This window comes from Pocillopora verrucosa, chromosome 6 (genome assembly GCF_036669915.1).
Source record: "Pocillopora verrucosa isolate sample1 chromosome 6, ASM3666991v2, whole genome shotgun sequence".
Classification (NCBI taxonomy): Eukaryota; Metazoa; Cnidaria; class Anthozoa; order Scleractinia; family Pocilloporidae; genus Pocillopora; species Pocillopora verrucosa.
Window position 1 is genome coordinate 12,592,245 of NC_089317.1, and position 14,405 is coordinate 12,606,649.

The 14,405-nt window shown below is 35.9% G+C and overlaps 1 protein-coding gene across 1 annotated transcript in view; it reads left to right on the forward strand.

The window, feature by feature from the left end:
- Window positions 1-780: 780 nt before the first annotated feature.
- The window catches only part of LOC136281669 (hemicentin-1-like), a 35,391-nt gene continuing 21,766 nt past the window's right edge, over window positions 781-14,405 (forward strand). The window contains exons 1-9 of the mRNA XM_066168375.1: window positions 781-929; window positions 1,054-1,413; window positions 3,495-3,737; window positions 5,024-5,293; window positions 9,719-9,973; window positions 10,144-10,410; window positions 10,923-11,177; window positions 11,496-11,753; window positions 14,044-14,298. Coding sequence (XP_066024472.1) covers window positions 863-929; window positions 1,054-1,413; window positions 3,495-3,737; window positions 5,024-5,293; window positions 9,719-9,973; window positions 10,144-10,410; window positions 10,923-11,177; window positions 11,496-11,753; window positions 14,044-14,298 — 2,230 coding nt within the window. The 5' untranslated portion in view covers window positions 781-862. The remainder of the gene's footprint in view (window positions 930-1,053; window positions 1,414-3,494; window positions 3,738-5,023; window positions 5,294-9,718; window positions 9,974-10,143; window positions 10,411-10,922; window positions 11,178-11,495; window positions 11,754-14,043; window positions 14,299-14,405) is intronic.

A 14,405-nucleotide genomic window follows, 5' to 3' on the forward strand; every position in this document is an offset into this window, starting at 1 on the left:
ACGTTGCGGGGAACGCAACAATAACAGGGAAAAATAGCTCAGTAGAGACATAGTTAGTAGAATCTCCTCTACTAACTATGGTAGAGACCACTTGGTAGCGGGAACGGAAACTCGTCACGATTTCCTGGCACACGGAGACCTGCTTCGAGCGAACTTGCTACGGACGTCAAGGATAAGACAGGGTTCAGTTCCATAGCAACTTTATTTTAGTTCACGCCGACAAACGTCATGATCTCTAGCGTACTCAACTCCATAACGCCCCACAGACATCAATGTAATCGCCACACAGTCGTCAAGGTAATCTAAGAAAGCTTTACAAGGTACTTTAACTGATTTTATTCAACCTTAGTGAGATATTCAAACCAAGATTTAATTTACATATGCAATTTTCAGAGCTTTATTTATAAACCTCATAGGTTTTGTTCGTCGCATGTCAACAATTATTAACCACAAACACATAGTGTGGTCTGCCTGTGCTGCTGACCACACAATGTGTGAACAGCGAATGTGGAGGAAACAGCCATTATAAAATTACCGAAAAATTTCTCGATATACCCGATACACTGTATTCTTAACATGTAAGGTATGTAACAGTGCTCATGCCCAATTCGATACCGTCGCTCGATTGCTGATAAATCGTTAATAGCAGACATAGTTTCCAAAATTAGCCTAACACAGAAGCTCGTCACTAGTACTCCACGGTTGTAATTCTGAAGATAAAGCACGTGACATCGGAGGGGAATAATTTCAGCAATCCCATAATAAGCATAAATGGAAATCGTAGTTATTTACTTCCGCGTCCGTCGAGTGAACGTATCATTTCGGCGATATTGTAAACTGCACAAACTTTTATTCGTGAGCTATGTCCTGGCTGAAATTTCTATTAACTTCACTTCTGTTTGAAGTTATTAGTTTCTTACGAGAAACAGGTAAGTACCTTGAATCAGAATTTAACTTTGCCGTTGTAACAGGCTGTAATGTGCCAATGTGAGTTTACTCTATCTTCGCTTAAAAGTATCGTTTTTATGTGATTTTTGTTGTTCTTTTGCAAAGAACAAGCACCATCCTTTATCTCAACTCCTTCAAGTCCATTGTATCCAGTGGAAAATGACAACATCACCCTTCAGTGGACATACACTCTTAATGGTGATCCTCTGGATGAAGTACAAGTAGTTTTCACCGCTGATTTCCCCTCGCTCACTGCACGAAGAGTTGCGAGGTATAGGAGTGGAGGCACAACTGTGGTGGCTAGTGACGTCCAAGATCGATTCGTTTTTAATTTAACTGAAAGTCAATCAACAATGACAATTCTTCGATCGCAAAGATCGGACAGCGGAACGTATGAATTGACTGTGACTCCCGACAACTTTGACGCAACTATTATTAGAGACGACGTCAAGATTTCAGTGGAATGTAAGTACAACGTTTTTCCTTATTTTCTCCTAGAGACTTCTACAACAATGATGTTGATAATAATAATGATAATTAATTATAGGAGAGTGATGATTTTCACTTAGAGACTTGTTGTTTTATGAACTATTAAATCAGTGGCGGTTGAGGGGCTTATTTAGACCATACTTATGTCGGGGGGTACTGTATGGCTTCGTCGCTGATTATAAAACATGCTCTCTCACTTTTAAATTACTTGTTTGTGAATACTTATCTAAATCAGAAAGAAGATCTTTATATTTGCTGTCACTTTTGGTCCGAACTTTCTGTTGCAAAGTCAGCCATCATACATGGTTTTTTATATGCATGACACTTTGGTATGTCTCCATATGATGGGGAGTTGAAAGTTATGAGCTTTCATTTCTATAATAAAGCTACTTTTATGGGCTCCTTCTCTTTCAGGATAACAATTTGAACGCATCATCAAGTTTGTACTAGAAATGTGAATAATTTGTAGCTCCCAGGTCTTTTTCTTCAAATTCAATAAATGCTGTGAAATGATTTTGTTCTTTCGCTGCTATCAGGATTGTGTTACATGTTATGACATTATGGTCTTAGCATCTCAGATAGCCCATTTGCAAATTTTTTGCTTGCAAAACTAATTTTCCTATTTGGTTTGTCTGAGTAAATTTAATTTCCACCATAAACTTAGACAGTAGAATATATTCTTGTTTTGAGCACTTTCCTGCCTACTTGATAACTCAAACTTACAGTCACAATTGAAGTTGTCAAGACAACAATAGAAATGTTCTGTCTTGAACACAAAGCAACGTAGCAGAAGTTTGCTTGCAGTAATGTCCATGGGCAGGTGTATCACAACCAATTTCATTTCCAAGGACATGAGAAATATTTTATTGTTTCAAGAACTTTCTTACACCTTATGTAATATATGGACCGTGTTGAGAATCAAGGATAAAAATTAATTTTTACTCTTGGGTACAATGGATGAGGCAAGTTGTTTTATTAAGAGATGACCATATATAGTATGATTTGGTTGAGAATTGCACAAAAGGTATCAGAGATCACTTTTATTTTAATGACTCCTTGCACTGGATAAATTTACTTTTAAATTTACTTTCACTATTGAGACAGTAATAAATGATTTTACACAATCACAAAACAAAAACATGCTTCCAACAAGGCAATTGTTAAATTGTTTAAAAACATTCCTTATGTAGATGCCTTTCAAGTTTTCAGACAAGGTTATTGCAAAAAGACTGCAACAAAGTTGAACAAAAATGTGATGCTTATACAATTTGATTTTACATCACCACTTAATAACATAATTGCAACTAAAATTTGACTTTGTCCGCACTGAAATTGTATTGACAATGTAAATTGGCCACCGCAAAGAGTTCTTAAAGCTGAGGTTTCAAGTGTTAGCCCTGTGTAAAAATGAATTTGTGAGGTTGTCTTGTGTCTTTTAAGGAAGAAACACAGACCATTTGTAAGGGAGTGAGGCGTCTTATGTTTATCAAACTCTGTCATGGGAGAAAGTCTCCAAAGTCAGTGAGGAAAGTGAAAATGGGTCAAGAGTGTGTGTGTTGATGCATGTCAACACACATAATACACTTTGTAATCAAAAATCATGTGTGCAGTTGCAGTTGTACAGTTGCAGTTGTAATTTAAAGGCAAATCTTTACATGGTTGCCTTACTTAGAACAAATTTATTTTGGAGCTAAAGATTCAAGTATAGGTTCCTATTAGTTGTTTTTACTCAACATGTTTGATGCTATCAGCTTGTATGCCTATTTTAGAAAAATTAAAAACATGTATACCACCATCCAGATTTGGGAATTTTTGCACATTAAGGAATTAATAAATGAAATCACTAAAGTGTTTTCATACTGGTAACTTGTGAGTTTGATTTCATTGAAGGTGTGAGCAGCTATGTAGCTAATCATCTGCGTGTGCCTCTCACCACAATTATTAAATGTAATGATTAGTGGAGGTAAAAAGTTTAGTGAATTACCGATCTACAAGTGGGTAACAACTTTGTGTATACATTGTAAATATTTCTCTTTTTGTACCTTTTTTTATGATAGATGCAGCAAAGATCAACTACACCTCTGGTAATCAGACCCTAAATGAAAGTGACACATTAAATGCAAAGTGTGTGGCTGATGGTAACCCAACACCAAATATCACCTGGAAAAGAGTTTCTGACAACAAAGCTGTGTCCTTCCCTCTCATCATCAGTGGTAAACAAGATGAAGGAGGCTACAAGTGCATTGCAAGTAATGGTGTTGGAAGCCCTGATAGCAGGATTTTCAATGTTTTTGTTCAGAGTAAGTTTTATTAGAGAAAGACCTATCCCTTGAGGTTCAAGGTTAGTCATTCTCTTTGCAAGGAATCCTTAACCTAAACGCTGTTTTAGTCAGACAAAAGGAGAGGTACATGCTCCAGCGAACAATTCTTTAATTTTAACTCCAACATTGAATTAAGTGCATAATGTTTACAAAATATTAACATTTTGTCTCCACTTAACAATAACCAACACATATAGCATAGAATCAAGTAAGTTGACATAATGAGAGGATTTTATTCAGCATTCTTGAACACTTAACAATAATTCTGCCATTTACGCTAACTTGAACAATCACCTTATGATTTATTATCATGCTTAGGAAAGCATGCTTTAATGTTTTTCCTTGACCAGTGGAAAACTTACTGGTAGTTAATGGATGGCTAGCAGCATGAAAACCATGCCAATGTTTTGTCCTAACACTCTAATGGGCAAATAGTCAATGGATAGCCCTTGTGTTCTAACAGTTTTTGGAGGTGACAAATGTAAGCAATCCTTACAGCTATGAACACAACTGAACTAATAGTTGAAATAAGACCTGAAAAAGATTTCAGGCCTGTACAGGATTTGAACCCATGACCTTTGCAATACCAATGCAGTGCGCTACCAACTGAGCTAACAAGCCAACTGGGAGCTGGTCATTATGTTGGATCCAAATAAACCATCCAAGTGGTGAATAGTGATTGGAGGTGTTGCCCCATTGCATGTTTGCCCCCTGAAGTCAAACAAGTGGGCCCCCATCTTTACCTGTTTGCCCTTAGATATTTCAGCATTTTTCCTTACCACAAAACATTCCTTTTTTGTGGAAGTCAAAAATAATTTTTCTTAGTCTAATGTTGAGTTTAGAGATACTTACAGCAATAAACAGTCTACCAAGAGTGATTTAATAAAGCAATGGTTTTGAATGAATGAAATTTGTGGGAAAGAACTTATGCCACTGACACAATCAAAGGAAAATTATCCAAAAAAGGAACATAATATAAATGATAGTAGTGTACTTAAAAACAAACAAACACAATGAAAATGTGACAAAAATAGAAAATACAAATTCTTATTAAATAATTCTGCTGGCATCCTTTAAGACTTCTTTGTATTCTCATGACTTTTTACTGATGCTGCAGATACATGCTAATAGTTGGGATGATTTTAGAGTGATCCTGACTATGGGCTGTAGGTCACACTTTCTGCTACTTGTGAGCAACTGATTCAGTTACATTGTATTTACTGAAAAGAAAAATAATATTGTCAATTGATTTGAATTCATTTTAGACTACCACCCAATAAACACCATTGTGACAACCAATCTCACTAGCAACACTGTTCTTGTGAATGAAATGTTCAGTATCACCTGCAGTGCACAGGCCAACCCACCTGCAAAATATAGATTCTACAAAGGTAATGAGTATATCGATGGTACAGACAATGATGCAGTAATTATAACTTCAGTTACTGAAAGAGCAAGAATGGTGAACTACAGCTGCATCCCGTTCAATTTTCATGGTAATGGAACCAAAATAGCACTAGCAGTGACAGTGCACTGTAAGTATTTGATTGAATGAATTCCATAGACTACTGAAGCCAGTGTTATGAATGTGTTTAATATACATGCATATGTTTGTATACTTTTATTATTTCCTCGAATAAGCACCCACATTCACCCCCTAGGCCACTATGTCAAACAAGCACCCCTCTCGTGTGAGCAATCTTTGCCAAAGGGAAAGTGCTTTTGGCCTTATGAGCTGAACCTCAGGGGAGCATGCATGCTCCCTAGACATTTTGGAAGTCACATAGCTGTGTCTCCTTCTTTCATAGGGAATAATTGTTTTTATTCCACAAGCAAATTTTTACATTTTATTTTAATTTGTTCACATGCTTTGTAGACACAAACCAGGAAAACAAGAAAGTTTAAATTCTCCTCCCCACCCAGAAAATTCACATTTTTTCCCTTTACTAGACAGTCACACACCAAAATGTCTAGAACTCATTTCCAATATTTGCTATAAATTTATTAGACCTCTGGTTAATGGTCACCTCAATTACAGTAAGAAGACAGGGTCATTTGAAATTTTCAAATGGCTACTACTTCTACTAAACATCATCATGTCAAATCACAATTGAGAGAATGTGTGGCCTGAATTTTTTATTTTAATGTTTGGTCTCACTTGACTCACTGAACAAATTCAAGGATTAGCTTCACTGAGCTACAATTATCAAAATTCAAGGCTATCATGGCTGATGTATTAAGTTACACATGGATTCACTACTTTGGTAAGAAAGGTGTACGCTTCACATACTTTGACATATCTGCATGAGGGTTGTGGTGAGATTCAAATTGTGGTTAGTTTGCTTTATGGATCACTAATTTTAGTTTACCTTTCTCAGGTGGTCAGCCTCTATTAAACAATAATCTGGCTTTTTCCTGAGGCTGCTACCTGGAGAGACATTTGACTGTATTTGTCAATCTTGCTTTCAGTCTGGTGAAGACCTTTTACCCATTTATGCACTTTGAGGGCAGGGTTTAAAAATTATTACAGAGTTAGTATTTTTTGTTTAGATTTGAAGGTGGAATATGTAATCAAAAATATTTAGTGCAAAAACACAAAGTCTGGTAGTATCCCAATAGATTGTAGAAATCCAAGGGTTTAATTTGTCTAAAATGTTGGCAAGATTAGCTCTTATTACTAGTACCACCTGGTATCATGGTTCATTGTTGACTGAGAAATTTGTGGTGCAAATTAGACTGTCTCAAATCTCTCTGTAAATATTTTTTGGTAAGTGGTTTTACTTTAGCTGAAACTTTAAGTTCCTAAAGGGAAATTGCAAGAGACAAATTTGTGTCAACTGAATGTTATGCCTTTGCAAACATTCAAAACACTTTCAGAAACTTTTGGATGTCTGTTTTAATTAAAATCAGGTCCTCCACAAAAATGCTGGCGTTTTAAGACTGAAATAAAAATCTGATTCATTAACCTGACTCAGTGAAACTTAGCAGGTAGTACAGAACACTCATATAAATTGCTCTGTTAATAAGGGAGATCCCTGAGCACCTTATTTTTGCTTTGTAGTGTAAAGATCACTTATCAATTAAAACAACCCTTAAGCATTTGTTGAAAATAAACAGATTTAGAGCACTCTATCCTCTCTCATTTAAGTACTTGTAAACAAAGGGAATAAATGTCTGGTTCATTTCAATTAAGTAGTATAACATAATTTTAAACTTCACTGATGTGCACGTAATAATGACAAATTTAAGACAGTTAGCATATTGATATATAATGGTAGGCTTTGTACATAATTATGTGCATACATGTATAATTAAAGAGGTTTTGTTTTTTCTCTATTCATCTTGTCACTGATTGGAATAAGCAGATATGATTTAAAAAGAGATATACCTAAGCTGAGAGGTGTATAACATGTACGTGTAGAGTCCAGGTTGGTGAAGGTGAAGTACTATATAGAGAGTTCCAGATACTTTTTGTTTCAGACTTGAAACAGGACTTGAGGAATTATCTTTTTTTTTTGCCAGTTTAAAAAACTTTCCTGCCAGATGGTTATAATTGTAACAGCTGCAGATACTGGTCTTCACATGGTTACATGTATGCATTCTTGTTGTTTGCAAAGTTATCTTTCATTCTGGAATTATGTGCATCTTGTGTGGAAATTCATCTCTCATTCATGTAGTACATGATTCAATCAGTAGTTAGCATCAAGTGTTCATTGAAGCTGGTTGTTCCAAAGGTTCTGTAAGACTTGTACAATAGTGACAGTAGGAAAATTGATAACCTACAAATTAAAAAGAACTTTTGTCTTTTGTGAAAAGACATGATGAACTTTTTGTCTTAGAATGTTTGCATTGTTGTGAATACAAGGTCAACAAGGCAGTTGGATGAAGATATCACTTGAGGAATATCAACAGCTAGTGACAGCACGTGCAGTGATGTGCAGCTGTAGTGTGTAGTTCCAGAAGCAAATATGACCATAATCAGAAAATATCAAGAAAAGTGAATTCCATATTTCTTATACTTTCATTTGTGCATAAGCAGGCCACTTTTTACCCTAACTAGTGATTGGTGTTTTGAGTACCTTAATGTGTGCAGAAATTTTTTGTGAGTAGATGAATGAATAATTACAAGCCCAAGATTGTTGAAGGCCATAGTTTTCAATATATCTGTACTCATGCCTTACCATTGATTCCATGGTCTTAGCTTTCAAGGTATTAGTTGTAATTTAAAGATTGTTATAGCCAGTAATCTGTGGTATTTACAAGGTGCTAGTTTTTGAGAGCCCTTTTTCAAAGGTTTAGTTCTGGAGACTCCCAAAATACATATAGCTGTACCAAAGTGAGCAAGGTCAGAAGTAGCAAGAAAATCGCTAAAAATAGCAAGGACCAAAATACACCAATCATTGCCATTACAAATTAACCAATGGCAGCTAAGCATCATGTGGTTTAAATGTGACAAAGAACCAGCTGACTTCATCACCAGATTAAGACTAGAAGTCTGCAGTTGAAAAGTAATGAAAAGTATAAATCACTATGATGAACAGCCACAATTATCTTTACAGCAGCAAAGAGGATTTTCTTATGAAATGAAAAATGTGAAAGCTTAATTCTTGTGTGGACAAATCAAATGCATAATATCTATTATGATGATCATTGGAAGCTTAGCATCTGGTGTTTTTTCTGATAAAGTTTTGGTCACTTTGATTTTTACTCAAGGCTGTAGTGTGTATTTTTTTCAAATGTGAGAATGCCAGTGAGAAACATCTGTTTGCATTTTTAACTTTTGGTCTCAGTTGGCCATTATCTTTCAGGTAAGGTTATGTTTTCTTTTTCTGACTCATGTTTGACTCCTTTATTTTTTCCTTGTATCAATTTCTTGGTTTATTTTGTATCTTTACTTTAGACAATTTTTGACAATACCTATTGTATGTACATGCTGGTTAGAAATGGAATGTCCATTGTGAAAGCATGAAAGAACAAATCCAGAAATTTTCAATAATCAAGTAGAACTGATTTTTTTAAAATATTTGTCAACTTTTCATTTAGAGTGGTCAATTTGGCTAAATTGATCTTTGAAGAAGGGTCATTCAGCAAGGAAACATAGTACAGGATATTGACACTTCTGTTGGAGAGAGAGGTGCACGAGTTGCCACCTAGGGATACACTTTTCGAGGAATAATTTATTTCAATATGGGATTGAAAGTTAAAATTTGTTGTGATAAAAGTAAAAATTCATAAGTTTTGTATCAAAGTAAATGCCAGGGCCAAAGCTTAGATAATTTTGATGTTGAAGAAATTGAGGAAATAGAATTGCAAATAACAAAATTCTCTACATAGTCATAAATTTTGATAAAAATTTACAATGATGGAGCTGTTTTATTAAGCTGCATTTTGAACAACCCAGGCTGGCTGGTTGTGAAGGATTCGCTTGTTGTAAGCACTGTTTATTGCTGATCCAGCAATGTAAACAAAAGATTTATTGACAGTCAGGGAGGCAAATAAGCTACATCCTCTCCACCAGAGAGAAGTGAGCCATTTCTTTGGTTAAAATAATTAAGCCTTTGTTAAAAGTTTCTTACACACTTTAAGACCTGCACCAGGTTTCAGGGTAACAGTTCCTTTGCTCCCAAGTATGGTTGTGTCACCCCCAACTTGAAGTTGCATTGTTTTAATTACTATTAATGTTTAATTATTTAATTGGAAGATTATTAATGCAAAAAAAACTTTCAAGTTGTCATAATAGTAACTTTGCAATCCCAATCATGTGACAGCAGAGTGCAAGTCAATGAAGGGTCCATTTTGGAGGTGTTTCCATGCTCACTCTAGATGGGTAGTTATGAAAAAGTTTTTGTTGTAATTGGTGCAGGGTCAAATGAGAAAATGCAAACCAGGAACATACTGTTTAGATTTAGTTCAGATTTTTACAATAGCTTAGCTACCCGCTATAATATTTTCTCATTCAGATCCAGCTTTAGTAGAGTCTGCTCCAGTTGATCAAGTTGTCCTTGAAAAAGACAACATGACTTTACATTGTAATGCAACTGGCAATCCTACACCAAACATCTCTTGGACTAAAGGTGCCAGTTTTTCAGTGCTACATCAAGGGGATATTTACAGCATTGTAAATATACTCAGAGATGCAGCAGGAAATTACACATGTACAGCTTGGAATGGAGTTGGTACACTAAAGAAAGCTACTGCTGTCATTGCTGTCCATTGTGAGTTGATTTTTTCTTGACCTTTCTCATATTCAGATTTTTATATGTTATGTAAAATGTGAGAATGGCAAATCATTTTCAGTTGAACCTTCTGTGGTATTTATTATTTTTGGGGTGTTGTTGTAGTTGTGTTTCCTATCATAGTTTAAACTTTTTGATTTGCATTGTAGATCCTCCTTCAATAAAAATTCACAAAAAAGAAGTTATAGTAGTTGAGGGACACAATACCAGTTTGACATGCAATGTGTCTGGTAAACCAGAACCTACCATCACATGGACTAAGCAAGGTAGTGCTGTGGTGCTCTCAAATACTTCATCATTGGATGTGGTAAATGTAAGCAGACGTGATGCAACTGATGACATAATACAGTATCAGTGCACAGCTAGTAATGGAGTGGGAACACCTGCATCAGTTACTGTCAACATCACTGTTTATTGTACGTACTAAAGGTTTATTTTATATCTATTACCACTAGCTAAGGTGAAGTTTCTATGAACTGTTGCAAAGAAAAACCTTTTTTTTTTTTGCAAAGCTACTGGAAACCCACAATTAAACATAAGTTTAAGTTTTTGGCAGAAGGCAATAAAACTTGTGTACATCAGAAAGACCTCTCTTTGTCAATATAACCATGATAGGTAACCAAACAGAAAACAAATGCAGGGTCCTGGACTAATTAGGATTCATTAAAGTGTTTGCTCTTCTTCCCCCATGTAGTGTAAAAGCAGAGTATAGAATTGTTTGTTATGGTACATGAAATATTTATGCACCATGATACTCATGATGATAGGAAACCTTTCATAGGCAAGGAAACCTTGATTACTTTTTTGGTCCTTTTAGTGTGTACATTCATCACCTGTATAAGTTAAGACTGCAACATTGTTAAGGTCTATATGAATTTAGCTTAAATTTGCTTTGATAATCACAGTGATATTAATTTTTCTTTTTCAGATGCATCTGCTATTAAGTCTGCTCCAAGTAATCAAGTTGTCCTTGAAGGAAACAACTTGACTTTACACTGCTATGCATCTGGCAATCCTTCACCTAGTATCACCTGGACTAGAGATAAAAGTTCTTCTGTCTTACATCAAGGCAATATTTATAGTATTGTTAACATACACAGAGATGCTACAGGGAATTACACATGTACAGCTTGGAATGGAGTTGGTGAACAACAGAATGCTACTGCTGTGGTTGCTGTACACTGTGAGTTTGTAGTTTTATGTACAAAGAAGTAATTCTTAAATATTCTTAGGTAAATTTCAACATTTTTTTCTCTAAATGTACATCAAATGGAAAGGGATCTCTCTTTAAAAATTGTTAGTAGTTGGTATGGGAGAAGACATTCTCATATTAAGGAATTAACTCAGTATAAATTGAAGGTGAAGTCATGAAAAGATTGCTCCAAACAGCCTTTGCTGTGGAATAAAAATAAGTAATGGGATTTTTAGGTTAAGAGATGTAACTGATGAAGTTTTCTTGTGATATTTACCTTCAAAATGATCTGCTACACCTGTTTTTCAGATGGTGCTGACATTATCTCTGCTCCCAAAAACCAGACAGTCCTGGAATATGACAATGTTACTTTCTTCTGTAATGCATCAAGTAATCCACCCTCACAGATTATCTGGACCCAAGAAGGAAACAGTACAGTTCTGCATAAAGGAGAAACCTTTGTCATTGAAAATGTTTCAAGAAAACTTAATGGACAGCGATACAAATGTAGGACATGGAACAATGTCACCAAAGATGTGGAGGCATATGCTCAACTCAGTGTCTGTTGTAAGTATGACATCATGGTAGCACTACAACGTCACTAGGATATGAGAATTCAAAAGCTTGTATTGTATTGTAAAGGTCGAGCCAACGGTAGATAATTTATATTATTTCCTTAAATCACTTTTTGGAAATGGACCAAGTGTAATACAGTTAAGGATGGATGAAATAGTTCTGATCACATTGTAAAGTTGGGTTGATCATCTGGAATAAAGTAGAATGATACACATTGTAAGCACAAAACTGTCAGTGATTGTCCTTCAGTGTTTGTGAGCGTTTATTGATTGCTTCAATGAAAGGTAAACGATGTAATAGTTACTAAATGTCGCGTGTAATTTATGTGGTATTTTTTTCTGTTCAGTCTCCTTAAAGGTGTTTGTTAAAAATTATAAAAAATGTTAAAGACAGGTACTTGTATGTTGGTGTTTTCACGTATCTGTTACAAATTGCATTCATAAGTGTAGTATTCGATGTGCGATTAATTCACGCACATTTGAAAGTCTTGGAAATTTTCACAAGACAAATTGTTGGTCCCACTAAATCTGTACGATGTAAGTATTGTTAAAATTGTTTTAATGGTTATTTGTTATTAAAAGATGTGTTGTAAAGTTAACTACTCCTCTCAACGCAGCATCTCACGCGTAGAACTCGTTTGGAGTGTGAGACTTCTTGGACTTCCACTAAAACTTTTGATATGTGTTAAAGCTACTTCTCGACTTTGAACCACCATATATAAAACATCACTTCTAAAAAGTCAGTTGGTGATGTTGAACGTTTTTCGTCGCATATTCCCGAGCTCTAGGAGAACGACATGGTGTTACGTCAGTGGTGTTTTTATATGGAATCCGTTGAAATTGACAAATAACATTTATGAACGTTTTCGCTATTATGAGCGAAATAGAGCTGCACAAATTCAGAGAATATTCAGCTCCCTTCCAAACCAAGGTAAACAAGAGGCTACACGGCGCCTATATTCTGGCCGGATTTGCGGTTCAGAGGGAACGAATTGAATGCCTTGCAGTTTTTAGCGAAGTCGTTGTTGAGTGCTTTTCATTATTTACTAAACATGAAGAGCTATGAAGATTAAGACTTTGTAGTTCCAAGTTCTCGCTATGGTGCGAAGATGAATACTGCCCTTCTGTCCACCTTCAGTCTGTTACTGAAATACATGTAGTTACTATGACGAGATTGCGCGACGGTGTGACATGTCGATTTTTCATACAGTATCATTCGTCCTTAAGAAGATCCACCGTTAGAGAGTGCGATTTGGAGACACTTAACACCAATTCGATGGAAACTTCGATATCAAGATTAATTTTAGAGAAAGGTGTTTTTCGTGTTGTCACAAGCGTGGGACAAAGAAAAAATTCTGAGTCCCGATTCCGCGTTCCGATGCTCTACCACTGAGCCACAGAGACTCTACGGTGAGCGAGGTATATAACGAAGTTCATATGACACGCGTCATATAGCGTCATCTTTTAAATCCAAGAATTAACAAGGACTTTGCTTCGCATACTGTTGACGTCAGTTTTGAAAACCATGAGCTGTCAAAATTAAAACTATCAAAAGCTACTGAGCTCGACAAAATCCCTGCAAAACTCCTCAAAGATGCAGCCTCCGTTATAGCCAAGCTAGTCACTTATCTTATAAACCGTCACAGTGGAAGGAAGCTAAACTAACTCCAATTTATAAGAATGGGAAAGAAGGATGATGAGAACAACTGTCGTCCTATTTTGGTTCTCCCCTTGATTTCTCAGTAAAGTGATGGAAAGTGCAGTTCAAGTTCAAATGTTGGCCTTTCTTGACGAAAACAAAGTTCTCTCGGTTTTTCAATCCGTTTTCCGTAAGAAGCATTCCATTGAAACTGCGGTTGTCTACCTGGTTGTACCACTATAAAAGAATGTTTTCATACCAATTGGTAAGCCGCATGAGAGGTATGGCCCGTACCACGAGTCCTATTTCTATCGACCGCCTTCAGGTGGAAAATGTTATGTTCTCTTGGCTCATATCAGTGCTATGACTTTATTTAATTTTTGTAGGTGCTCCTGGTAACGCAAACCTTACCACATCTCCCAGTACCACTGCAGTTCTATGTAAAAGCAGTCTAGCACGACCATGATCGTTTGTTTATCGTTTCATTAACGTTTTTTCGTGTTGAGTATTCACAAAAACAATAAAAGAAATAGCTACTCTCTCATTCGCACAGGTAAAATACAACACTCCAAGAGCTGACACAGATAGTAGAAGTTGACGATAACCTTTGTCATTTTCATGATTTGATTCCTTTTTTTTTTAGATGCTCCTGCTGGCGCAAAACTCATTTCAGTTCCCAGTAACACTACAGTGCTTCGCAAAAGTCCTCTCAATTTAACATGCCGAGCCGATGCCAGTCCTGAAGCTAAATTTCATTTGTACTTTAACGGTAGACTCAAAAGGACCAGCAGCTCAGGGATTTTTAATGTTACTGTAATGTCTGATGGTGTGTACACCTGTGTTCCTTTCAACAAAGTTGGTACTGGAAAAAATGTCAGTGTCAATGTTACAGCTGTTGGTGAGTTAAAATTCAGTTTAATATTCTCGATTGCAAAACCCGGAAAGTCACTAATCATAAACAAGTAGAACCAGTGATTTACTTTTATTTTTATTTCTGCAATGTTT